General features: G+C 46.8%; 1 protein-coding gene across 1 annotated transcript in view; it reads left to right on the top strand.

Annotated features, from left to right (window-relative positions):
• Positions 1-470: 470 nt before the first annotated feature.
• The window catches only part of LOC311244122 (sodium/potassium-transporting ATPase subunit beta-1-interacting protein 3-like), a gene marked incomplete at its 3' end in the record, with an annotated part of 55,039 nt that continues 30,259 nt past the window's right edge, over positions 471-25,250 (top strand). Inside the window, exon 1 of the mRNA XM_084333532.1 lies at positions 471-796. Coding sequence (XP_084189658.1) covers positions 743-796 — 54 coding nt within the window. The 5' untranslated portion in view covers positions 471-742. The remainder of the gene's footprint in view (positions 797-25,250) is intronic.

Genomic DNA, 25,250 nt, shown 5'->3' with positions numbered 1-25,250 from the left:
CGTGTCACGATGACTTCGACTTGTAATGACTTCTGGTCTTTGTTGAAAGATTGATAAAAAATCCTTATCAAATGGATGCTGTTTACAGCCTGTGCATGGATAGCTTGTGACACAATTAATCAACTAATTGTAAATATATAGTCTCTAGACTAATTGGTTCAATATAAATACATTCTGTCACATTGAAATAACTTTCAGTTAAATCACGTTTTATAATAATCTGCGGCAACAACACACTCCATGCACTTCTGTCAGGCATTAGTAATAGTAACACCACCATAATTCACAAAAGCCTCCCAAACCAGTTGACGCCCTCAACCCCCCCCTTATCTGATCTGACTCCCCCCTCCTTTGACGTGCCCCCCCCCCCCCCCCCCCCCAAGCACACACACACACACACACACACACAACACGCACCGGCTTGCAGCCGATCTACCCAGCCAGCCATCCAGTCAGTCACCTCAAGTGAGACCAGGCAGGAGGAGGCAGGCAGGGACAACAACAACCGAACCGGTCCTGTTCCGTAAACGACGAGACGATCAGAAGCAGCAGCAGGACCGACAGAGGATGGGACCTCGGCGCTCGGAACACTCTTGATGTTGGACCTATAACAGTGTAATAAACACCGCTCCTCCTCCTCACAACGAGCGCAGCTCCGCGGGCGAGAGAGCCAAGAGTCGACCCCGTCTCTCAAAGTCCTTTCTCCCCCTTCTGTGACTCGTATTCCGCCACTGATCACACAATGGGCTGCTGTAGCGGACGATGCACGCTCATCTTTATCTGCACTTTACAACTGGTAAGTGTTTCGTATACTTTAATAAACTGTTGGTCTGTTTTAGAGGCAAAACGAAGTTTATTTTGTTTTGTTTTTCCCCTATCAACCCGTCTACTTTTCTCTGTCATCATGGTCCACATGTTAGTGTTGTGTTGTTAGTTGTAAATTAAACACGCATGTTTACATAGAAAACATGCGCATCGATTGTCCACCATGTGCAAACATCCACGTGTAGTAGTAGGATTGCCTGTGTATTTCTGCCTGATTTAAGAAGGCAGGACTATCCCGTTTTGTGAGACACAACATAGGTCGTGACAGTAGTGGTGGTGGTGGTGACTGGTGGTGATGTACTGGTAAGCCCCCCCCCCCCATGACAGCCCGTCTCAATTATAGTCGAGTGATGGGCAGTATTGTGGAAGCTATAGTCTGATTACAATGCCTCATTTGGAAGGAATACACTGTAATACACTAGGTTATTACCAGCCTATATCTGTGTTGTGTGTTAATGTTAACCATCTTCATGGTTGAGATGATGGCCTAGCACAGACTACTATTCAACCCATGTATGGGAGGGAGTGGGAGTCACTTCAAACAAGCCCTGCTGTGTGAGTCATCACCTATTTGAACACAGATAACACCCCCCCCCCACCCCACCCCCCATTGTCAAGAGTGTCAGGGCTTGTGCTTCAAACGATCTTGTTGTCTACATAGCCTAATGGCCAAGAAGCCTATCACACAAAGTCTATAAGATCTGATAAGTCGTATCTCAGAATCTCCGATGCATCTCACTTCCTACCCAGTGCACGACGGTGGGACTCGGTGATCCGCAGAGCGCCGTGGATACTTCTCGCCCCCGGTGGAGATAGATTGTCTTCCGTTGGCGATCAATGAAGTGTGAGCCGTGACATTTTACCGATGGCAGCCAACCGTACAGTCTGAGCCTCCGCCTCCCCCTGTAGGCTCCACTCTGTCCACCAGCCGGCCTCGTCTCTCCCACCCACCACCCCCTAGAGTGGAGTTTACTTGACAGGGTGTGTGACAATGTTATTTATGGTCGTATTAAAAACTGAGCCTGTTCATGCTGTAAAACAGCCTGACAGTATACACAACCTCGTCAACAGCACTGGGAGCAATCAAATATAACGTCTCCCTCGTGAAGAGTGGAAACGGGAGAGCTCTGATATCTTCTGTTGTGCACGAGGGAATGTGAGCACAAAGAAAACGGGAGAATTGAATGTCCCCCGTCAACACGCGACACAGAGAGCACCCCTGGGGGGTCGGGGCTTCGACTATCTGCCCAAAAGTTAACGATACAACCCAAGTTCAGCTAAGCCCAAATAAGCCACCCAGCTCTACTTAAAGACACCCCCCGCGCTCAGCATTTAGGAGGTGTTGCTGGAGACACCTCAGAAGGGCCCCCCTGTCCTCCTCTGACCTCCTCCTGTGATTCGGCAGCACAAACGCTGATTTCCTGCCATCGTGTACCGAGTCTAAGTGGAGCTCACACCCTGCAATCTGCGTCAAAATGTGATCTGTGTTGCCCTCAGTGTTTGCAGTTCCCAGATGATTGAGCTGAATGCGCTCCAAACAATGTTTTTACAGCGATGGATGACGGCACAGTTTAGAAGTATGCACAGGAGGGGTCCTATGTTGGCCTGTCTCCAAAGCAGCGAGCCAGATATTTGATTTGAATACCCTCCTCTACGTGCACAGGCTGTAGAATCAGACTAACTACTAGTGGAACAGTTGTCCTCTGATCATTTCCTCACCATGACCTTCTTCCACACCCATGCCTGCCTGCGGACCTCCCCCCTCCCCTCCCCTAGCTCACCTCTGAACTTAACAGAGGGTCGGTGTGTGTGGAACACCTGTTCCGCTCTCAGGGTCCAGCCCTGGGAATTCACCCGCCAGTTAAAGAGGCATTTCACCAATGTGTGTAACCCGAATGCCTTCGCTCTGTAGTGAGGAGGACATGTGGTGACGCTCTGTAGTGAGGAGGACACATGGTGATGCTCTGTAGTGAGGAGGACATGTGGTGATGCTCTGTAGTGAGGAGGACATGTGGTGATGCTCTGTAGTGAGGAGGACATGTGGTGATGCTCTGTAGTGAGGAGGACACATGGTGATGCTCTGTAGTGAGGAGGACATGTGGTGATGCTCTGTAGTGAGGAGGACACGTGGTGAGGCTCTGTAGTGAGGAGGACATGTGGTGAGGCTCTGTAGTGAGGAGGACATGTGGTGAGGCTCTGTAGTGAGGAGGACATGTGGTGATGCTCTGTAGTGAGGAGGACATGTGGTGATGCTCTGTAGTGAGGAGGACACGTGGTGATGCTCTGTAGTGAGGAGGACACGTGGTGATGCTCTGTAGTGAGGAGGACATGTGGTGATGCTCTGTAGTGAGGAGGACATGTGGTGATGCTCTGTAGTGAGGAGGACATGTGGTGATGCTCTGTAGTGAGGAGGACATGTGGTGATGCTCTGTAGTGAGGAGGACATGTGATGCTCTGTAGTGAGGAGGACATGTGATGCTCTGTTACTCCAGAGCTCGTGGCCGCATGCAGCAGCTCCCCCCGAGGAACTCCCCTGGATGACGTCGCCCGGAGGAGAGCAGACCTCTAGTGAGGGGCGACGTCATCCGGCTGAGTCTGTTCTGGAGTCTGTTCTGTAGTCTGTTCTCTGTTCTGTTCTGTAATCTGTTAGTGTTCTGTAGTCTGTTCTGTAGTCTGTTAGTGTTCTGTATGTTGTCTGTTCTGTAATCTGTTAGTGTTCTGTAGTCTGTTCTGTAGTCTGTTAGTGTTCTGTAGTCTGTTCTGTAGTCTGTTAGTGTTCTGTAGTCTGTTCTGTAGTCGGTTAGTGTTCTGTAGTCTGTTCTGTAGTCTGTTCTCTGTTCTGTTCTGTAATCTGTTAGTGTTCTGTAGTCTGTTCTGTAGTCTGTTAGTGTTCTGTTCTGTAGTCTGTTAGTGTTCTGTAGTCGGTTCTGTAGTCTGTTCTCTGTTCTGTTCTGTAATCTGTTAGTGTTCTGTAGTCTGTTCTGTAGTCTGTTAGTGTTCTGTAGTCTGTTCTGTAGTCTGTTAGTGTTCTGTTCTGTAGTCTGTTAGTGTTCTGTAGTCTGTTCTGTAGTCACAGAACATGTTGGTAAGTTTTGCGGCTGATCATTAAAATTTGTCTTCATGACAGAACAATAGGATTAAGTTTGAAAATAAGCAAAAATGGTAAAACATTTTAAATGGTGCATTTATATAGCGCTTTTATCCAAAGTGCTTTACAATTTGTTTCTCACATTTACCCTTTCATTCACACATTCACACACCGATGGCGGAGGCAACCATGCAAGGTGCCTGCCAACCTGCTCATTGGGAGCAGTTAGGGGTTAAGTGTCTTGTTCAAGGACACTTCGGCACTGCCCATGGAGGAGCGGGAATCGAACCGGGAACCTTCCGATCACCAGACGACCGCTCGACCTCCTGATCCACTGTCGCCCCAGTGAAGTGGCCCTTTAACACTTTGGGCGCCAGCCGGTCTAGCCATCTTTGTACTCAGTGTGCCACCGCTGTAAAGGATAGGGATTTTCACTGTGCGTCACAGTGTTTGCAGGGCTATATCTATATTCTATATTATAGCTATGGAGACAATACTATGGCTCATTTGACATTAACTATCCATCGTTCAACATGTGAAAAATAATAAATCTTTTCATGTATACGTTCGCGTGTTATATCGTGGTGAATATTGTATAGTTTCAGAGTGATCCTGGCTAATTCCTGGTAACTGTGTAATGGAGCAATATGTGAATTTAGCTAAAAGCATTCGCGTTGCTTGTTTTTTGATGCTTTGATCGTCAGCAATGGCATATATACGTTTTGGAGTACGTTACATATGATCGTTGCGATCGATGTGAAATCATTGATCAAAGTAGGATTGATGTCATATAGTCCTTACCTTTACTAGGAGGTATCCCAAAAAGAATATTTCAATTGTCTGATCGCGATTTCCAGTATTGATCCAGTATTGGTCCGGTCCCTGACATGAAGTGGCACAAGATATGCCTCAAGTGTGCTGAATGCGTTTCGAAGTGGTCGGATGAAGTGATTCACTTGGCTTGGTCTAAATTCTCCGCCCGGACCATATACAATGTAACACACAGTGTGAAATAAGGTTTCAAAGGGTGGGTGATACTGCCACCTAGCAGGATGCGGCCGGTATTGCACTTTTGGGATATCAGAATGATTTCCTATGGTAACACGAGGTCCGTGAACCTGTAATGAATTAAAAAAATAGAATAAAAGAAAAAACAACCAAAACCCAAGAAATCTCGGGTCTGGCACTCAACCGCTGGCGAGTTAACCCGAGAAATCTCGGGTCTGGCAGCCAATGTGTTAAGAGTAAAGGGACCCTGGATACTTAGAGATAGAGAGCTTGTCTGTGACCTCGTCGACCTCTATCACAAGTTCCACAACCTAATTGTTTATTAAAAAATCTTGAATTAGGCATGTTATCTTATTAGACACACAAAACACCCCTGTAAGCATACACACATACCTATATGGATGGGGACACGCACACACACACACACAGCGTTTCCGTTAGCCGGTAATTACCGGTATTTGACCGGCAAAATCTGTTGAAGTCCGACATATTTAATCTCTCCGGTCTTAATGTACGGTGAAAATAATTCCCTCTAAGCACAATTAGATTATTTGAATTGTATTAAAATAGGCTAAAATTAAATAGCCTATGCGATGAACGAAACAATCATTACATTTGTTTCATCGTTGCTTCTAATAATGACAACAACGTTGTCAGCGAGAGCTTAGTGCTGGGTTTGCGAGTGCATGTGCAGCTGCAGAGCCGGAGCTGCAGTGGCACAGTGCAGTACTCCAATTCAGCCATTGGCAATTCAGCTGTTGGGTGGGGGGCGCTGCTGAGCGGTCCCCAGATAGAGCCAGAAAACAGCTGAATCTGCTGCTCTGCATCGACATACTCTCGCAAATAAGTCGTTGGGAGAGAGAGAGAGTCGTCACGCAAACCCACAATAATGTTGCCGTCTCTCTCTGCCAAATTTCTCAGTTCTTCGCTTGATATAATTAATACAAATGTCCAATATAACGGAATTCGTTAGCTCATAAAAATGTGATTATAACAGACTGCTGTTTATTAATGTCGGGCGACTGCCCACAGACACCTATTTGATTTAAAGTCGGCAGCAGCACGGAGTCTCGGGACTTATTTTATTTGGAATATAATGACTATACGCAAAAGTAGCCTAGTTTTAAGTAAAAATATTATAAATCTACATGCCTTGATGATGTCATTCTTTTGTTTTGTTGTCATTCTTTTGCCTATCAATTGTTTTTAAGCTCAATAAACTCTGACCGGAATTTCTCTCATTTGACCGGTAGATTGAAATCTACCGGACACTGAGGCCGGCAACAATTTTTTCTAACGGACACACACACACACACACACACACACACACACACACACACACACAAATGCACACCTTTATGGAGCAACCTTGGGGAACACACCTGTTCTACCCTCCCCAGTCCTTGGACCTTCTCTGCCTCATTAGGGAGAAGGAGTGCCAGCCTTTGTACAGAGGAGTGTAAACCCGTCAGCAGGCGCCTGAAGACTCCCCCGAGGCCGAGAGAGACCCACGGAGACAGCTTTCTTTTCCTTGGGCACTATTTCTGGGTGACCTGAAACTTCCTGTCTACCGGCAGAAATCCTACATACTCTCTCACACACACACACACACACACACACACACACACACACACACACACACACACACACACACACACCTACGCACACACACACGTACACGTACACATGCACACTTATATGACAAGTTTTACCTGCAAGGAGGGGTTGCACTGAACCCTACATGACCCTCCAACGTTCCATCAGGTTGTGTAAGTGTGTGAATGTGTATCGTGTCTGTCTACACACTACAAGTTATGGGTTATGCAGTACATGCAGCCTACCATGGCTGAAGTGATTACGTTAAGTTGACAGGGACTACTACCACCATGTTAGTCCTGCTCCATTGCAGGGCAAAACTACCATGAATGAAACAAAGTACCACATCCCCCTATGGGATGTAAAAGTAGCCCTATTGAAACCACCGTGCTAATGAGTCCGGCAGCGTGCTTTGATCAAGCCTCTTCTGGCAGATCTCAGTCGTCCCTAATTGAATGGACCTGTCTCAAACCCTGCCCCTTTTCTTGATCCTCCAATCACAGCTGTCGCTTACCTCGGACAAACTTGGTTTGTCCGAGGTAAGCGACAGTTGTGATTGGAGGATCAAGAAAAGAGGGCAGGGTTTTGAGACAGGTCAATTGAATTGTGGTGTTGCTCTCTGGTCATCGAGTGATGGGCGGGCGGGCGGGCGGGCGGCGGGACTCATACCCCAGAGAGAAGCAAGGCAGCAGATAATGAGCCTGTATTGATTGGAAAGCCTGCGCTCCCTCCTCTCACTCCTCTATACTGTTGTCTAACTCTGCCAGACACTGAGGCTCAGGCCGCCTGGTTGTCTGGTCAACCCCAGAGAGCCACTGTAGTGCTGGCAGCCTGCCCCATGTCTGTGTAATGATTTGTTTGGACTGCCCCCCCCCCCTAGTCATTGGGTTTGAAATTGGATGTGTAGACCTGGAGATGACCTGGGAAGCAGTTTGAACGGTCAGGTTTGGGAATGGGTTCAGGGTACAAAGTGAAGTGCACACACAGCAGGATACATAGTGGTGTATGAGAGCTCTACTCTGTGGAGATGGTCCTCAGAGGCTGATGGAGATGGTCCTCAGAGGCTGATGGAGATGTTCCTCAGAGGCTGATGGAGTGCAGATGGTCCTCAGAGGCTGATGGAGATGGTCCTCAGAGGCTGATGGAGTGCAGATGGTCCTCAGAGGCTGATGGAGTGCAGATGGTCCTCAGAGGCTGATGGAGATGTTGCTCAGAGGCTGATGGAGATGTTGCTCAGAGGCTGATGGAGATGTTGCTCAGAGGCTGATGGAGATGTTGCTCAGAGGCTGATGGAGATGTTGCTCAGAGGCTGATGGAGATGTTGCTCAGAGGCTGATGGAGATGTTGCTCAGAGGCTGATGGAGATGTTGCTCAGAGGCTGATGGAGATGTTGCTCAGAGACTGATGGAGATGGTCCTCAGAGGCTGGCGATGCTGCTGGTGAATGCAGCTCACTCCATGGGCTCTGCGTGATTGATGAAGGAGGCCTCTTAATTGGTCATGATGGTTCAGGGTTTGCAGTGGGTTGGGAAAGGACAGGCAGGCAGTCACATATGCACACTCTACACACACACACACGCGCACACGCACACACACAGACACCCACACAGAACCTGCGTAATGAGGTCAGAGCTGAGCGTTGACCCTACGACCGGCTGCCTCAACTATGTGGGCAGCACAGACGAGCCTGCCCTGTGCATAATGACTTGTGAGTTATAGGGCAGGAGGTCGTGTGTGTGTGTGTGTGTGTGTGTGTAGGTGTGTGTGTGCGTGCGCTCGTGGCAGGGGGACTGCAGCTCAGTATTCTGAGGGATGGACGCACTGCTTTGTGTGACTGCATGAAAGACAGAGATTGAGAGGTAGAGAATGGACGGGGGCTATTTATCTGATCCCAGATCAGATGACGAACAAGGTCTCCGTCTGAATGTGTCTATAGGCTACCGGCCTCGCTGACTGCCGTCTTCATCCCGTCTCGATGACGGGCTCCTCTGCTGCATCATGGGAGTAAGAATGAGCTGCAATTCCATTAGAAGTAATAGGAGGAGGTGGAGGCATTAAACCCACATGATCTCATCCTCAGCATCAGCAGCTAAAGGTTAACCTATCCCCACAGTCACTGTGTGTGTCTGTCTGGGGGGGGGGGGGGGGGGTAGGTGTGTGTATGAGAGTGTGTTTGTTTGTTTGTGTAGATGACAAAGCTCTTTTCCCACGACAAAGCACTCACGGAGACTAATGCTGAGGTTACACCTTTCGTATCATCTTCGTATTGTTTTCTTATACGCATCGCCGCGTATCGCCGCGACGTCATGCGCCTCGAGTCACACTTTTGTTTTTTTTTTCGTTTTTGTCACCAGAGCACACTGATGAAGTACACTGCCAAAGCAGTAGGTGGCAGTAGGTGGCAAACATGAAGGCAATTTCAACCAATCAGAACGAATGTGCCAATACACTTCCTGGAAGCTCCAGCAAAGAAAATGTCAACAAGGCAGGCGCCTATGCCGCGCCACCATCTTGCTTAATGCAGCAATTCTTTTTTCAGCAAAGCCTAATAAAAGTGCAATAAACAAAACGGATACATTCACTGTGTGTTCTGCCTGTCATTTGTTGATGAAACAAAACTAACATCAACACAAGTGACCACCAAGAGCGGATAGTTTAGGCTAAAAAACGATCGGTATCATTGTAGCATTGTTAGCTGCATGCTAACTGTTGTGTATTGACATTCTAAGTTTGCCCCTTATTAGATAACGTCACGCCCCCTGCTAATAAGTACTGCCGTGATTGTAATCACCTGTGTTGAGTATTCCACTAAAGAGCTGTCAACTGGAATTTACCCGTGTCTCGTGTCTCCTCATTATTATATGTTATACTAAATAACCAGATGAGTATACAACAAAAACCAAGAAGAGGGTGAATCTGTTTCACAGTTTGTAGCTGTACTTAAACGCCTGTCTGAATATTGTGAATTTGGTATTTCACTCAATGACACCATACGTGACAGACTGGTGTGTGGTCTACGCAGTGAGTCTATTCAGAAACGACTACTGAGTGAAGCTAACCTGAGACTGGAAAAGGCCATAGAGATAAGTACGTCAATGGAAATGGCTGCCCGAGAAGCACAGCAGCTAAGTCTATCAGCCCAAGTGCACAAGTTGTCTTTTGAGGACAAGAAGACAACAGCTGGCAAGCCATGCTACCGCTGTGGGAGAATGGGGCATCAGCCATCAGAGTGTTGGTGTAAAGACGTAGACTGCAGAAACTGTGGTTTAAAAGGCCATATCGAACGTGCTTGTGGTAATAGGAAGACCCAGACATACAAACAGCACACTGAGATGAAGAAAGGTGGTTTCTACAGAAACAAGAAGAAACGTGTGAATAAGATGGAGCACGAACAGGACGAGCAGAGTGACTGTGAGTCTGATGATGATGATGATGATACTGTACATGTGTTATCTGTGCTGGACAGTGATGATGGATACTGGGTCACACCACTGTTGGACAATAAAGCAGTGCGGATGCAAGTGGACACCGGCACACGTGTGTCCATGGTATCGGAGGCTGTTTTCAGAGAGAAGCTGCAGCACCTGACTCTTCGAGTGAGCAAATTGAAGTTAAGGACCTACACTGGAGAGGCTGTTCCAGTGTTAGGAGTTGTGAATGTGACAGTGGAACACAACAAGCGGAAGAAGACTCTTCCACTGTACATCATTCGTGGAAACCGTCCAGCTCTGCTAGGACGGCGATGGCTTGAGAAACTCAGACTGAACTGGCAAGAAGTGTTCATGGTTAAGGATGGAGACACAGGCCCCCTACAGGAGATTTTGAAGAAGCACTCCAAAGTTTTTGGTGGAGACCTTGGTAGCATGAAGGACATTACTGTTAAGCTGACAGTCAAACCAGGAAGCACACCGAGGTGTTTAAAGGCTAGACCTGTTCCGTATGCCATCAAACCCAGGGTAGATGCAGAACTAGACAGATTGGTGGAGAGTGGGGTATTGGCGCCAGTGAGCACCAGTGAATGGGCCACGCCGATTGTTCCAGTCATGAAGAAGGATGGGGGTCTAAGACTCTGTGGTGATTTTAAAGTCACTGTGAACCCTGTCTTGATTGCAGAACAGTATCCACTACCCCTCATTGATGAACTCTTTTCTGGTTTAGCTGGGGGACAGAAGTTTAGTAAGATAGACTTGTGTCAGGCATATCTCCAGATGCATGTAGATCCAGAGTCACAGGAACTGTTGACCATAGTGACACACAAGGGGCTATTCAGGTACCAGAGGCTTCCTTTTGGGATTACTTCTGCTCCAGCACTTTTCCAAAGAGCAATGGACCAGATCCTAAGTGGGCTACGAGGGGTCCAGTGTTACCTGGATGACCTGCTTATCACAGGACCGGATGAGCAGTCGCACTTAAGGAACCTGGGGGCCACACTGCAAAGACTGGAGGAATATGGTCTTAGAGTCCGGGAAGACAAATGCGAGTTTTTCCAACCTTCTGTCGAGTACCTGGGGCACGTGATTGACAGCACTGGACTCCACAAAGCACCGTCAAAGGTGAAGGCTATTGTGGAGGCTCCATCTCCGACGAATGTGAGTCAGTTGAGATCATTCCTTGGCCTGCTGACATACTATGCGAAGTTTGTGCCTGACCTTGCCAATAGGCTGAAACCGCTCCATGAGCTGCTACACAAAGCCCAAACATGGAATTGGACAGACAAATGTGAGGCAGCTTTCAAAGGAGCAAAGACAGCCCTCTCTCAGTCTGAAGCCCTCACCCACTTTGACCCCGCCTTGTCACTTCAGCTGGCGTGTGACGCCTCACCTTATGGTGTGGGTGCAGTAGTATCGCACATCATGCCATCAGGGGAAGAGAGACCTATCGCCTTTGCATCACGGACGCTGAGCAAAGCGGAAAGCAATTATGCGCAGATTGAGCGTGAAGCACTGTCTATAGTGTTTGGAATAAAAAAATTTCATCAATATCTCTACGGCAGGAAATTCACGCTACTGACAGACCATCGACCTCTCACCTCTATCTTCGGTCCTCATACAGGCATTCCATCGCTTGCGGCCAGTCGTATGCAGCGATGGGCTTTGTTGCTGTCTGCCCACCGGTATGACATTAGGTATAGGAAGTCGGATCAGCACGGGAATGCTGACGGGCTCTCGAGGCTCCCGTTGCCTGTCACACATAATCGGACACCACAAGCGGAGATCTTCTACTTCAAGGAAGTGACCGCTGCTCCAGTGACCTCAACTCATGTGAAGAAACACACACACACGGACCCGGTCATGTCTGAGGTTATGGACATCGTCACTCGTGGACGGGGAGGGGAGATGACACCAAGCTTGAAGCCTTACCTGGTGAGACGAAACGAGTTGTCGGTCCAGTCTGGATGCCTATTGTGGGGCTATCGTGTCATTATTCCCCCACCACTGAGAGGGAAAGTGCTTGACGAGCTCCACTCTGGACACTGTGGGGTCGTGCGTATGAAGGAAATTGCACGCAGCTATTTCTGGTGGCCAGGCCTGGATGCAGCTATAGAGGAGAAAGCAAAGTCATGTTCTGCCTGCCAGAGAGTGAGAAACCTCCCACAGCTGGCTCCATTACATCCGTGGGACTGGCCTGAAGAACCATGGCAAAGAGTCCACATAGACTTTGCTGGACCATTGGAGAACCACATGTTCTTAATCGTAGTCGACGCTCATAGCAAATGGCCTGAGGTTGTCGTCATGACGGGGCACCTCCTCTATGAGGACCATCGAAGAGCTAAGGTCTATCTTCAGCCGCTTTGGTCTACCACAACAGCTGGTTAGTGATAATGGCCCACAACTAGTGTCTGAAGAGTTCAAGACATTCATGGAGGAGAATGGTATTCAGCACATCAAGTCTGCACCCTATCACCCTGCTACCAATGGGCTCGCTGAAAGGTTCGTACAGACCATGAAGCAAGCTCTTAAGTCCTCTCAAGGTACACAGTCCATCAACAGGCGCCTCAGTGCTTTCCTGCTGTCATACCGAAACACACCTCATGCTACGACAAAGGTCTCGCCTGCCTCGGCTATGCTCAAGAGACAACTCCGCACTCGACTTGACCTCCTGAGACCCCAAAAGACGAGGGAGATTGTGCATATGCAACAGAGAGCTCAAGTGGAGAGGCGAGCGAAAGCAAAGTTTCGGAGCTTCACAGCTGGAGACCGGGTTCTCGCCCGGAACTATACAAAAGGGGTCAAATGGATGCCTGCAACAGTTGTTGCAAAAACGGGTCCTGTGTCATATACAGTAGAAACCAGGGATAATCTCATCTGGAGAAGACACATCGATCAACTGCTCCACACGGCTGGTTTCCATGATGACTCACCTCAGCCGCCATCCTTTGTTCCAGAGCAGGAGACCTACCAGGAGCAGCATTCATCACCAGAAGAGCCCCAGACGCAACCTGCAAGAGTGGCCCCTGTCCCAGGCACACCTAGGCCTATCCCAGCCATCACTTCTCCCAGACCCGGACTCCTACAGTCCTCCCCAAAAGACAATGAAACTGACTTGCCTACAGGTCGTTACCCCAGTAGAGTCAGACGCCCTCCTGATAGACTAACCCTTACAATTGGGGCAGAATAATCCCCAGGGTTCAGTCTGGGAATTGAGGTAGTCTACCCTCTTTCCCTAGTTCAGGCAAAGGTTACTAGTCAATGAAAGTTTAAGTTAATTATAGAATGAAGGATACCAAACCACAGTGACACTTAGTGTTTTTTTGTTAATGTTTAAGTACTTACTTTTTAGGGGAACCTTCAAAGTTAAGGGGGAGGGATATGTTGTGTATTGACATTCTAAGTTTGCCCCTTATTAGATAACGTCACGCCCCCTGCTAATAAGTACTGCCGTGATTGTAATCACCTGTGTTGAGTATTCCACTAAAGAGCTGTCAACTGGAATTTACCCGTGTCTCGTGTCTCCTCATTATTATATGTTATACTAAATAACCAGATGAGTATACAACACTAACGTCAATGGAGTATGCCATTATAACATATAGCATTGTGGCTAGAAGCTAACGTTAGCTCACGCTACTTAGCCAGCATCAAAACTGATGATATCGCGAGCTATCAGTAGTTAGATAACATTAGAGACAACGCTGTGTGTATTAAACAAAGGTGAATAGATGACTGGGCCATTTTGTTTAATGCTTGTTAAGTTGAAAGAGGAACTCTGAGCTAACAGGGTCTGAATCCTGATAGCTCACGTTAGCCAGCTGCTCATGCCATCGGTAATGCTAGCAGAATGAATGGATGTAAACTTTATTTAACATATTGCATATGGGTACAATACAATACGGCTCAATACAAACAATTGTTAAGGGAATGCAGACTGTTGTAGCTTGGACTGGGGTCCTTATAACAATAACTTGACAACACATGGTAGCTGAAGCTATTTGGGACACGGAGCTCTGTCCCAAACACACACACACACACACTCTGCTGTCACCGGAAGGGCACGCAGATGGTATCTACTGCGCATGGGCGTTTTCGCAACAACGGCTAGCGTGCTGACTACACGCTGTTTGTCGACTCGTTTTTTTGCGTATCTCCAAACGCAAACACAATTTTGCGTTTCAGCCGTATCCACAAAAAAACGCCAAAAAACGCGTTTCTGTGTAGATAGGACATGATACGTCGTCAAAAACGTATAAAAAAACGCCAGGAATACACTAGTCTAACCTCAGCCTATGTCTAAAGGATGCGTTAGCCTAAGGCCCTGTCCACACGAGCGCTGGATTTAATGTAACCGAAGTTTGAAACAAATAAACCTCTGTCCACACAGGTGAACAACCGCATATAATTGCGTACTCACGGCGGCTGGAAAACCAGCAACCGATACATGTAGTACAATGCCAAAGCAGTAGGCGGCGATGTTGTTCAGACATGAAGGCCATTTCAACCAATCAGAAAAGGTTGAACGCTCACTACACTTCCTGTTTAGAAACAACATAGCCGCCATCTTTAAATATCATTTTGCCAACGGAGCATATGTTTTTCAGCAAAGAAAGAAACTGCAATAAAAGTGCAATAAACAAACGGATACATTCAATGTGTGTTCTGCCTCTCATTTGTTGATGAAACAAAACCAACAGCAACACAATTTACCACCAAGAGCGGATAGTTTAGTCTCACAAAAGATCGCCGGTGTTGTTAGCTACATGCTAATGTGAATGGCATTATCTATGTATAGTATATAGCTTAAATGCTAACGTAATGTGGTAACGTTAACGCTATGAATGGATGCAAACGTTATTTAACACATTGCAGAATGGGTACAATACAATACGGCTCAATACAAACAATTGTTAAGGGGATGCAGTCTGGACTGGGTTCCTTATAACAATAACTTGACAACACATGAGTTTAGTTTAGCCGCAGCTACAGGTTTTACTCTCGTCGGGTCAGGAATGCGACAACAGACATCAGTCGATCACACTCTTCAACAATACGTTTCGAACAAAAGTTTGTTACAATCATTTTCATATAACGCTACTTGGGACAGCTCTGCTGTAAACACTGGTGTAGCTGGCTCTGCTCTAATCTCTCTACCCCGCGCTCGGTTGCTAACTTGCTATTGTTTGCGACAGTCTGCCGTGAACATGGGAAATAATTGCGACAGCTCTGCTGTAAACACTGGGAATAACCTCGGTTGCTATGCCCACATGCACCCGCAAAACCGCAGAACTTCACCCTGGACTCCGGTTTTCAAAGACCACGGTTGCAGTGTAGCAAAACCCCGGTTGTGTGTGCCCGAACAGTGCAACTGCGCACATACAATCATGGTTACATTAAATCCAGTGCTCGTGTGGACAGGGCCTAACGTTGTCGAGGCGGCTTTCAACTCGAGTGGTTCCAAGGAAGGTTTGAGCCTCCGCCTCGTCTCTCTACCAGACAGCCTCCCTGGGCATGTATCTGCCGTTCCTGCTAATTCATCTGGTTTATGTCTTCTGCTGCTAACGTTCAAATTTTCCATTGAATATTCATGAGCTCGGGGATGCAGCATATCTATCCACACACCGTCTACTCTGCCCCTATCGACATACTGTACACACATGTGTTGTGTGCGCAAGTGTGCATGCATGCGCGCGCACACACACACACACACACACACACACACACACACACACACATACACACAAACACACACATGCTTTTGTGTACACAGTCACAGTCACACACACACACACACACACACAAACACACACATGCTTTTGTGTACACAGTCACACACACACACGCACGCACACAGACACACAGACACACACACACACACACACAAGTTTGCTGGTTTCAGTATGACTTTGATATTAATGCATCAACTGTCATTAAATATAATTGCTGCAGCTGGAGCAAGTGACATGGTAATAAAACATGTTAGCAAGCCTATCGACCTTGTGCATGTGTGCGCGCGCACGTGTGTGTGTGTGTGTGTGTGTGTGTGTGTGTGTGTGTGTGAACTTTCTCCTCCAGGTCTGTCTTGTGCCCCAGGAGAGGAGGTGTAAAATACTGTACCTACTGAAATTTGAAAGCTGTTTTTGCCAAGAGCTCTAAAAATCTTCCTAGCTGGGTACAGATGCTACAGACATCTGTTCCTCGCTGTGTCTCATTTAGTATAGTGTGTGTGTATGTATGTGTGTGTGTGTGTGTGTGTGTGTGTGTGTGTGTGTGTGTGTGTGTGTGTGTGTGTGTGTGTGTGCGCAGTCTGATCAATGATAATGAACTGTGTTTCCTTGGGCTCTGCCAGGTTGATGGACGAGATAGATGGTCACTGGGTGGGCACAGTTCTTTTCTCTCTCTCTCTCTCTCTCTCTCTCTCTCTCTCTCTCTCTCTCTCTCTCTCTCTCTCTCTCTCTCTCTCTCTCTCTCTCTCTCTCTCTCTCTCTCTCTCTCTCTCTCTCTCCCCTTTTCTCTCCACCCCCCTCCTCTCTCTCTCTGAGCCTGAGTTTTTATAAAGCCACCCAGACTATGATTCACATTATTTCTCCCCAAGAACACCTTGGCTGGTGCAGGACAGGTGGGGGGAAAGCTAGCGTCTGAATGCAGAAACAAACTTTCTGTCAGACACACACACCTTCACTACACAGAGACGGAAACTATACTTAAGACCAGACAATAAAAGACTTATCTAGGATATATGTAGGTTGTTATAGCACTAAGTAAGGCGAGAGAAACATATATATTATTTAGCTTTGGAACCACAGAGCCCCGGCGGACATAATGGAGATTAAGGTATAGACTACTTAGGCTGTCTCTTCATGATCGATGGTTGTCATTATAGAAAGCTATGTGTTGCTCCTAGGTTATATAGCTGTGTCATGGGCAGGCATATTCAATCGTTGTGCATTTCTTTGTTTATTGCTTTTCAAAGGGCACAGCCATGACTCATTTTGTTAGAGGTGTCTTTCTTTGACCAGGGGTGAGTTGTTCTTTCACGCTCATTCAACCCATAAACTAGATCTATTCACAGAAAGCCAATAGGTAACAATAGAGCATGACGACCTTCTCCTCACTCTCTCTCTGTCTCCCTCTCTCACTTTATCTCCCACTCTCCCTATCCAGTATCTCCCTTTCCTCCCTCTCTCTCACTCTCTCACTTTCCCACTCTCCCTATCCATCTCTCCCTCTCTCTCACTCTCTCACTTTCCCTATCCATCTCTCCCTCTCTCACTCTCTCTCACTTTCCCACTCTCCCTATCCATCTCTCCCTCTCTCACTCTCTCTCACTTTCCCACTCTCCCTATCCATCTCTCACTTGTATCTCCCCCCTCTCTCTCCCTCTCTCTCGCCTACTAGAATAAAGATATGTCCGATCTGAAGATCCAAAGCTTGGTAACACTAAATGTATTTAAGGCTATGGTGAAGCATATTGTAACCACGTTTTCTGTGTGCAGATGTTTTGTTTGACCATTTTGTAACATTGCTTTTGTCTGTAGTGTCTATGTGTGTATGTTGAAACTTTGTGTTGCTGCTGTTTCTTGGCCAGGTCTCCCTTGTAAAAGAGATCCTGGATCTCAATTGGGACAAACCTGGTTAAATAAAGGCTAAATGGGCGGCTAGGTGGTGCAGTGGGCAAGGCACTCACCACCAATGCTGGAGACGCTGGGTTCGCGTGTTCGAATCCAGCACTCCACATTTTTTTCAGTTTGGCTGGTCGTCCGTACTACAATTGGCAGTATTAGAGGGTGGGAAAACTGATGGGTGGGTCCTGGGCGTTGTAAACAGAAAAATACCCCTACAGTTCGGTCGGGGCGCCTGCTCAGCAAAGGAAGGATCTGGAGGGAGGTAGTGTGACCTTCCACGCGTTACACTCTCCCAGTGAGAATCTGCGCTGCCAGGCTGGCTGCCGGCTGGCTGCGCATGTGTCAGAGGATAGCATGTGACAGTCTCTGGCCTCTCGGACCAACAGTAGGGGGGGTGCACAACAACCAGGAAGGGAGTTGGGAATGGGCATAACGACTAACAGTGGGATGGGAGAAAAATAGGAAAAAGAGGAGAACTTTTTAATCAAATATACTATGTGGAAAATGTAAAGACTAACTCAAAAAAAGAAACGAGAGAATTGCGATTTAAAAAAAAAATAAAGATACATATGTGTATGTAAGTCTCTCTCCCTCCCTCTATCTTGTACACCTCTTTACAGGTGGGGGTCCAGGACCTAATCCACCTACCTCTCTTCTTTATTGAGACAGCAGCACTAACAGGCTGAGTGGGATCCAGTGCGGCACGGCAGGCCGGCCGACAGGAGCACCTATTGTTTCAGAAGCGGGGGGTCTTAGCCACTGCTGTCTTTGTTTACGAAGATCCCACAAGTCCTCCTAGTTCAGTGAGGTGTGTGTCTATGTGCGTGTGTGTGCGTCTGTGTGTGTGTGCGTGCGCATGCTCCACGTATGATTGTGCTGTCAGACGGACCCCCCAGGGTTTCAGTGCTGCTGATTGTGCTCTCGACCCGAGCAGGGTTGATTGCCGTGGAGCCGGTCCTCGCCCGGTTCTCACCGGTCCTCACATCCATCAAGAAGTTGGCTCTCGCAGACACCCCTTTCTGCCCTCAGCTGCAGCCAGCAGACCCCTGTGCCTTTTAAAGGGGAATAGATACAACGCTGCTCTAAGAGTGTCTGATAAATAAGTGTAAAAAGGAAGGTGTGAGTATGTAGGTCGAGGGACAAGGTGACTACATGATACATTCACACACTCACAGCTCAAAGACTTGTGGAGCTCTTGCTCTCAGCTGGTAACAGCCCGACACACACAGGCCTCTGAGCTGGTAACAGCCCGACACACACAGGCCTCTGAGCTGGTAACAGCCCGACACACACAGGCCTCTCAGCTGGTAACAGCCCGACACACACAGGGCCCTCTCAGCTGGTAACAGCCCGACACACACAGGCCTCTCAGCTGGTAACAGCCCGACACACACAGGCCTCTCAGCTGGTAACAGCCCGACACACACAGGCCTCTGAGCTGGTAACAGCCCGACACACACAGGCCTCTCAGCTGGTAACAGCCCGACACACACAGGCCTCTCAGCTGGTAACAGCCCGACACACACAGGCCTCTGAGCTGGTAACAGCCCGACACACACAGGCCTCTGAGCTGGTAACAGCCCGACACACACAGGGCCCTCTCAGCTGGTAACAGCCCGACACACACAGGCCTCTGAGCTGGTAACAGCCCGACACACACAGGCCTCTCAGCTGGTAACAGCCCGACACACACAGGCCTCTGAGCTGGTAACAGCCCGACACACACAGGCCCCTCTCAGCTGGTAACAGCCCGACACACACAGGCCTCTGAGCTGGTAACAGCCCGACACACACAGGCCTCTCAGCTGGTAACAGCCCTCTCAGCTGCAGGAGAGAGCACTGCTGCTTGAAAACCCAGAGTATCGTCCTAGAACCCTCCTTGTTACAGGGTCTCTCTGTCTCTCTCTCTCTCTCTCTCTCTCTGTCCCCCTCTCTGTCTTTCTCTCTCTGTTTGTTTCTATCAATTCAATTCAATTCAAATGGCTTTATTGGCATGACGTACTTCTACATGTTGCCAAAGCAATATTAAACATAAACATGGATTACAAACAGATATAAGTACATCCAAAATATCATCGTAAAATAAAACATCAAGTATTACGGCGTAAACATGTCAGGTGACTGTCACTCACTGTCCCTCAGTTTGTGGCAGGCAGCAACATAGGCTGCTGCTAGCTCACAGCTTGTTGAGTCCTCCCCTAGTAGGACTGGTAGTTTTTCTGTATCTGGTAGTGCGAGAAAGCCTTTTTTTATTAATTCAGATTTTTTTTAAATGCGTTTCTCTAATATATTTATATTTTTCACATTTGGTGAGGAAGTGCCACTCAGTTTCAGGCTCACTGAGGGTGCAATGACAGCACAGCCTTTGCTCTGCAGGAAGCCAGGTTTTCCTGTGCCTCCCCTTTTCAACAGCGAGGCTGTGCTCACTCAGTCTGTATTTTGTCAAGGTTCTTTTTAGTTGTTGATCAGTCACCATGCTCAAGTAATCTGCTATGGTGTACTGTCGATTTAGAGCCAGATAGTACTGCATTTTGCTCTGTGCTTTTGTTTGTGTTTTCCAATAGGTGATGTAGTTTTGTTTTAGTGTAGTAATTTGATTTATTCTGATTGGTGATGTGTTCTGTTCCTGGGGTGTGTTAAGAGAGCAGGTTTGTGGACTCAGCCTCAGGACCAGCTGGGTAAGGGGGTTCCTGATGCTCCTCAGCTCTTGGCACTGCAGGGCTTGATAATGGTACAAGAGGGGGTCACTTCGTTTTAGGTGTGTCCAAAAGTTAATTGCTCTTTTTTGTATTTTTTGGGTAACGGCCTAATTCTGCCCTGCATGCATTGTTTGTAGTTTTCCTCTGGACATATAGGATAATCTTACAGAACTCTGCATGCAGGGTCTCAATGGGGTGTTTGTCCCATTGGGTAAAGTCTTGTTTTGTAAGTGGACCCCACACCTCACTGCCATAGAGTGCAATTGGTTCAATAACACATTAAATTAATTTTAACCAGATTCGAATTGGTATTTCTGTTTGTATATTTCTTTTTATGGCATAGAAAGCCCGGCGTGCTTTCCCTCTCAGCTCATTGACTGCTTCCTTAAAATGTCCAGTTGAACTTAGTTTTAGGCCTAAATAGGTGTAATGTGTGCAGTACTCTACATGTTTTGTACCAATTGAGAACTTTGGTAGGACGTCCTGAGATCTGGATCTTTTTTGGAATATCATTATTTTGGTCTTTTTGGGGTTTACTGCCAGGGCCCAGGTCTGACAGTAATGCTCTAGCAGGTCCAGGCTCTGCTGTAGGCCGTCTGCTGTGGGGGACAACACAACCAAGTCATCTGCAAAGAGCAGGCATTTCACTTCCCGATTGTGGAGACTTACACCGGGGGCAGAGGACTTTTCTAGTATATTAGCCAATTCATTAATATAGATATTGAAGAGTGCCGGGCTGAGGTTGCAGCCCTGACGAACGCCTCGCCCTTGGGTAAAGAATTCTGTTCTTTTTTTGGCAATTTCTACGCTGCACATATTACCAGAGTACATTGATTTAATAATATCATATGTTTTACCCCCTACACCACTCTCTATAACTTTATAGAACAGTCCTGTATGCCAAATAGAATCAAAAGCCTTTTGGAAGTCAATAAAACAGGCATATATTTTGGTTTTATTTTGGTTTATATGTTTATCAATTAGGGTATGTAGGGTGTAAATATGATCGGTTGTGCAGTGTTTTGGTATAAATCCAATTTGGCTTTTACTCAAGACATTGTGCTTGGTAAGGACGTTTAAAAATCTGGTATTCATAATACTACAGAAAACCTTCCCCAGATTACTGTTCACACAGATGCCTCTGTAGTTATTAGGGTCAAATTTGTCTCCGCTTTTATAGATTGGGGTTATGAGTCCGTGATTCCAGATGTCAGGAAAATATCCTACACTCAGGACCAAATTGAATAGTTTTAATATAGCCAATTTGAATTTCTTGTTCATATTTTTCATCATCTCATTCAAGATGCCATCAGGTCCACAAACCTTTTTAGATTTAAGAGTTTGTAGTTTCTTAAGCAGTTCCTGCTCAATAATTGGGGAGTCTAATGGGTTTTGATTGTCTTTTATGGCAAGCTCCAATTTAGTCAATTTATCAAGAATTTGAGATTGTTCTGTGTTTCCATCAATTTGAACAGTGTGGTATAGTGTTTTAAAATGGGTTGTCCATATATCACTGTTCTGTATAGCCAATTCCTGTTTTTGTGGTTTGTTTATGTGTTTCCAATGTTGCCAAAAGTTGTTTGTATTGATTGCCTCTTCAATTAGTGTCAGTTGCTGTTTGTCATATTGTTGTTTTTTGGTTCTGAGTGTACGTTTGTACAGTTTTAGGGTCTCACAGTAGAGAATGCGTACATCAGCATTATTGGGGTCTCTGTGTTTTTGATTTGATAGCATTCTAATTTTTTTCCTAATGATTTTACAATCTGTATCAAACCAGCTGTTTTTTGTTGCAGTTTTTTGTTTGTTTGTAGTACATTTCAGTTGTGCCTCCTTTGCTGTTTGTCTGTATATATTGTTAATATTGTTTACTGCTAGGTTGAGACTTTCTTTACTGTGAGAGTATGTGGAGTCCAGAAAGTTATCCAAAAGTGTTTGGATTCTTGGGGTATGAGTTGCTTTCTGGTATTGTTCTGCACTGTTTTGGTCCCATCTGTATGAATTCCTGATATTGTACAGCTTACTGTTTTGTGTTTGTGCCATTGTTGTGTCTGATCTTTTAATAAACAGGGTAATTTGGCTGTGATCAGACAGAGGGGTTAGTGGTTTCACAGTGAATGAGCTGAGGGAGGAAGGGTCAAGGTCTGTGATCATATAATCTACAGTACTGTGGCCAAGAGGTGAGCAGTAGGTGAATCTACCTAGGCTGTCCCCCCAAACCCTACCGTTGACAAAGTACAGACAGAGGCTCCGACAGAGCTGCAGGAGGTCTCTTCCACTCCTGTCTCTCTCTCACTGTCTTTCTCTCTTTCTCTCTGTTTTTCTCTTTCTCTGTCCCACTATCTGCCTTTCTATCTGTTTCTCTTTCTCTCTTTCTTCTCCAGGTTAATGCACTTCTTCCCTGTCTTCCTCTTGATTCTCTTTCATTAAGTGTGAGTACGAGACCGGGGTTTGAATCAGTTTAAATTATTGATCACCGTACCTGATTTATCATTGGGGCAAAAGCCTCAATAGTCTCTCTCACTGTGTCTTTCTCTCTCTTTCTCCCTGTCTTTCTCTCTGTCTCTCTTTCTCTCTCTCACACACTGTCTCTCTCTCTCTATCCCTCCCTCTCTCTGTCCCCCCCCCCCCTCTCTTTCTCTCTCTCTCTCTCTCTCTCTCTCTCTCTCTCTCTCTCTCTCTCTCTCTCTCTCTCTCTCTCTCTCTCTCTCTCTCTTTCTTCTCCAGGTTAATGCACTTCTTCCCTGTCTTCCTCTTGATTCTCTTTCATTAAGTGTGAGAACGAGACCGGGGTTTGAATCTGTTTAAATTATTGATTACCGTCTGATTTATCATTGGGGCCAAAGCCTCTGGAGATTTAGGGAGAGATTGGGGGAGAGAGGGAGATCGAGCGATGGAGAGAAATAGAGACTAGAGAGAGAGAACGAGAGAGAGAGATGGAGAGAGAAACAGGGGTAGGGTGGGGATTGGTTGTTAGACCTCTAGCCCCGGACCAATTATGAGCACGACCCCGGAGACCTGACATCTCAATGTTTAGCTTTCGCGCTTCCCCCTCTCTGTCCCTCTCTCTCTCTCTCTCTCTCTCTCTCTCTCTCTCTCTCTTTCTCTCTCTCTCTGTCCCTCTCTCTCTCTCTCTCTCTCTCTCTCTCTCTCTCTCTCTCTCTGTCTGTCTCGTAATTGTCTGGTTTCCAAGGAGACCTCTGCGTTTACAATAAGATGCTGAACAAGAGCCTGCGGGAAATAAAACAGCAGCCTGTCTAAATGAGACCTGGGTGTTCCTGATGCAGATGTGAAGGAGCGTTCTGAGGATAGAGACGAGAGATGCTGGAGAGGACGGGGGGGGGGGGGGGGGGGGGGTGCTGTACGACGACGACGACGACATGGCACTTTGAACACATCCTGGTCTCTGGGGCGGCCCACGTCCTTTCTAATAATAGGCAACACACGCACACATATAGCCTTTAACCTCACCACAGAATGCGTACCCACCCAACATGCAACAGACACACTGGCAGCAGCGGAGAGGTCCATATGGAACCAAGACCTCACTGGTCGAATACGCTTTTATATAAAAGCAGCGCCCATCTTGAGAAAATTATAAGTGTATTATTCGTAATTATTTGTAATGCCGTATGAGTATTGTGTAACACGTAATCAGTGACCAAGGCCGGTCTCGATAAAGCAGTCTCTACCCCGCGTCGTGAAGAGACGTACCACGCTACGAGCCTTCACTAGCTTCAGTAGCTCTTAACACTATTATAATACGTTACAGCTGTGTGCTGTAAATGAAACGCTACCAAATATCCCTTTCATCTGCCTCTCGCCGGGGCGCTTGTCGCACTAACAAAGTGACTTGAGGTTTGCGTTTCCATGCATTACATTCCAGTCAGGTTCCGCTTGAAGTGGGAAGAACTTCACACTTCATGTTCCTGGCTGTTAAGAGTGTGTTCCTGCTGTGTTTCTGTTAGTGATAGTGTGTGTTCCTGCTGTGTGTCTGTTAGTGATAGTGTGTGTTCCTGCTGTGTTTCTGTTAGTGATAGTGTGTGTTCCTGCTGTGTGTCTGTTAGTGATAGTGTGTTCCTGCTGTGTGTCTGTTAGTGATAGTGTGTGTTCCTGCTGTGTGTCTGTTAGTGATAGTGTGTTCCTGCTGTGTGTCTGTTAGTGATAGTGTGTGTTCCTGCTGTGTGTGTTAGTGATAGTGTGTGTTCATGCTGTGTGTGTTAGTGATAGTGTGTGTTCCTGCTGTGTTTCTGTTAGTGATAGTGTGTGTTCATGCTGTGTTTCTGTTAGTGATAGTGTGTGTTCCTGCTGTGTGTGTGTTAGTGATAGTGTGTGTCTCTGTTAGTGATAGTGTGTGTTTCTGTTAGTGATCGTGTGTGTCTCTGTTAGTGATAGTGTGTGTTTCTGTTAGTGATAGTGTGTGTTTCTGTTAGTGATAGTGTGTGTTCCTGCTGTGTGTGTTAGTGATAGTGTGTGTCTCTGTTAGTGATAGTGTGTGTTTCTGTTAGTGATAGTGTGTGTCTCTGTTAGTGATAGTGTGTGTTCATGCTGTGTGTGTGTTAGTGATAGTGTGTGTTCCTGCTGTGTGTCTGTTAGTGATAGTGTGTGTTCCTGCTGTGTGTGTGTTAGTGATAGTGTGTGTTCCTGCTGTGTGTGTGTTAGTGATAGTGTGTGTTCCTGCTGTGTGTGTGTGTTAGTGATAGTGTGTGTTCCTGCTGTGTGTGTGTTAGTGATAGTGTGTGTTCCTGCTGTGTGTGTGTTAGTGATAGTGTGTGTTCCTGCTGTGTGTGTGTTAGTGATAGTGTGTGTTCCTGCTGTGTGTGTGTGTTAGTGATAGTGTGTGTTCCTGCTGTGTGTGTGTTAGTGATAGTGTGTGTTCCTGCTGTGTGTGTGTTAGTGATAGTGTGTGTTCCTGCTGTGTGTGTGTTAGTGATAGTGTGTGTTCCTGCTGTGTGTCTGTTAGTGATAGTGTGTGTTCCTGC

Source organism: Notolepis coatsorum, assembly GCF_963971535.1.
Source record: "Notolepis coatsorum genome assembly, chromosome: 17".
Classification (NCBI taxonomy): Eukaryota; Metazoa; Chordata; class Actinopteri; order Aulopiformes; family Paralepididae; genus Notolepis; species Notolepis coatsorum.
The sequence above is the reverse complement of the archived record's forward strand: the minus strand, read 5'-3'. Positions and strand labels throughout refer to the sequence as shown.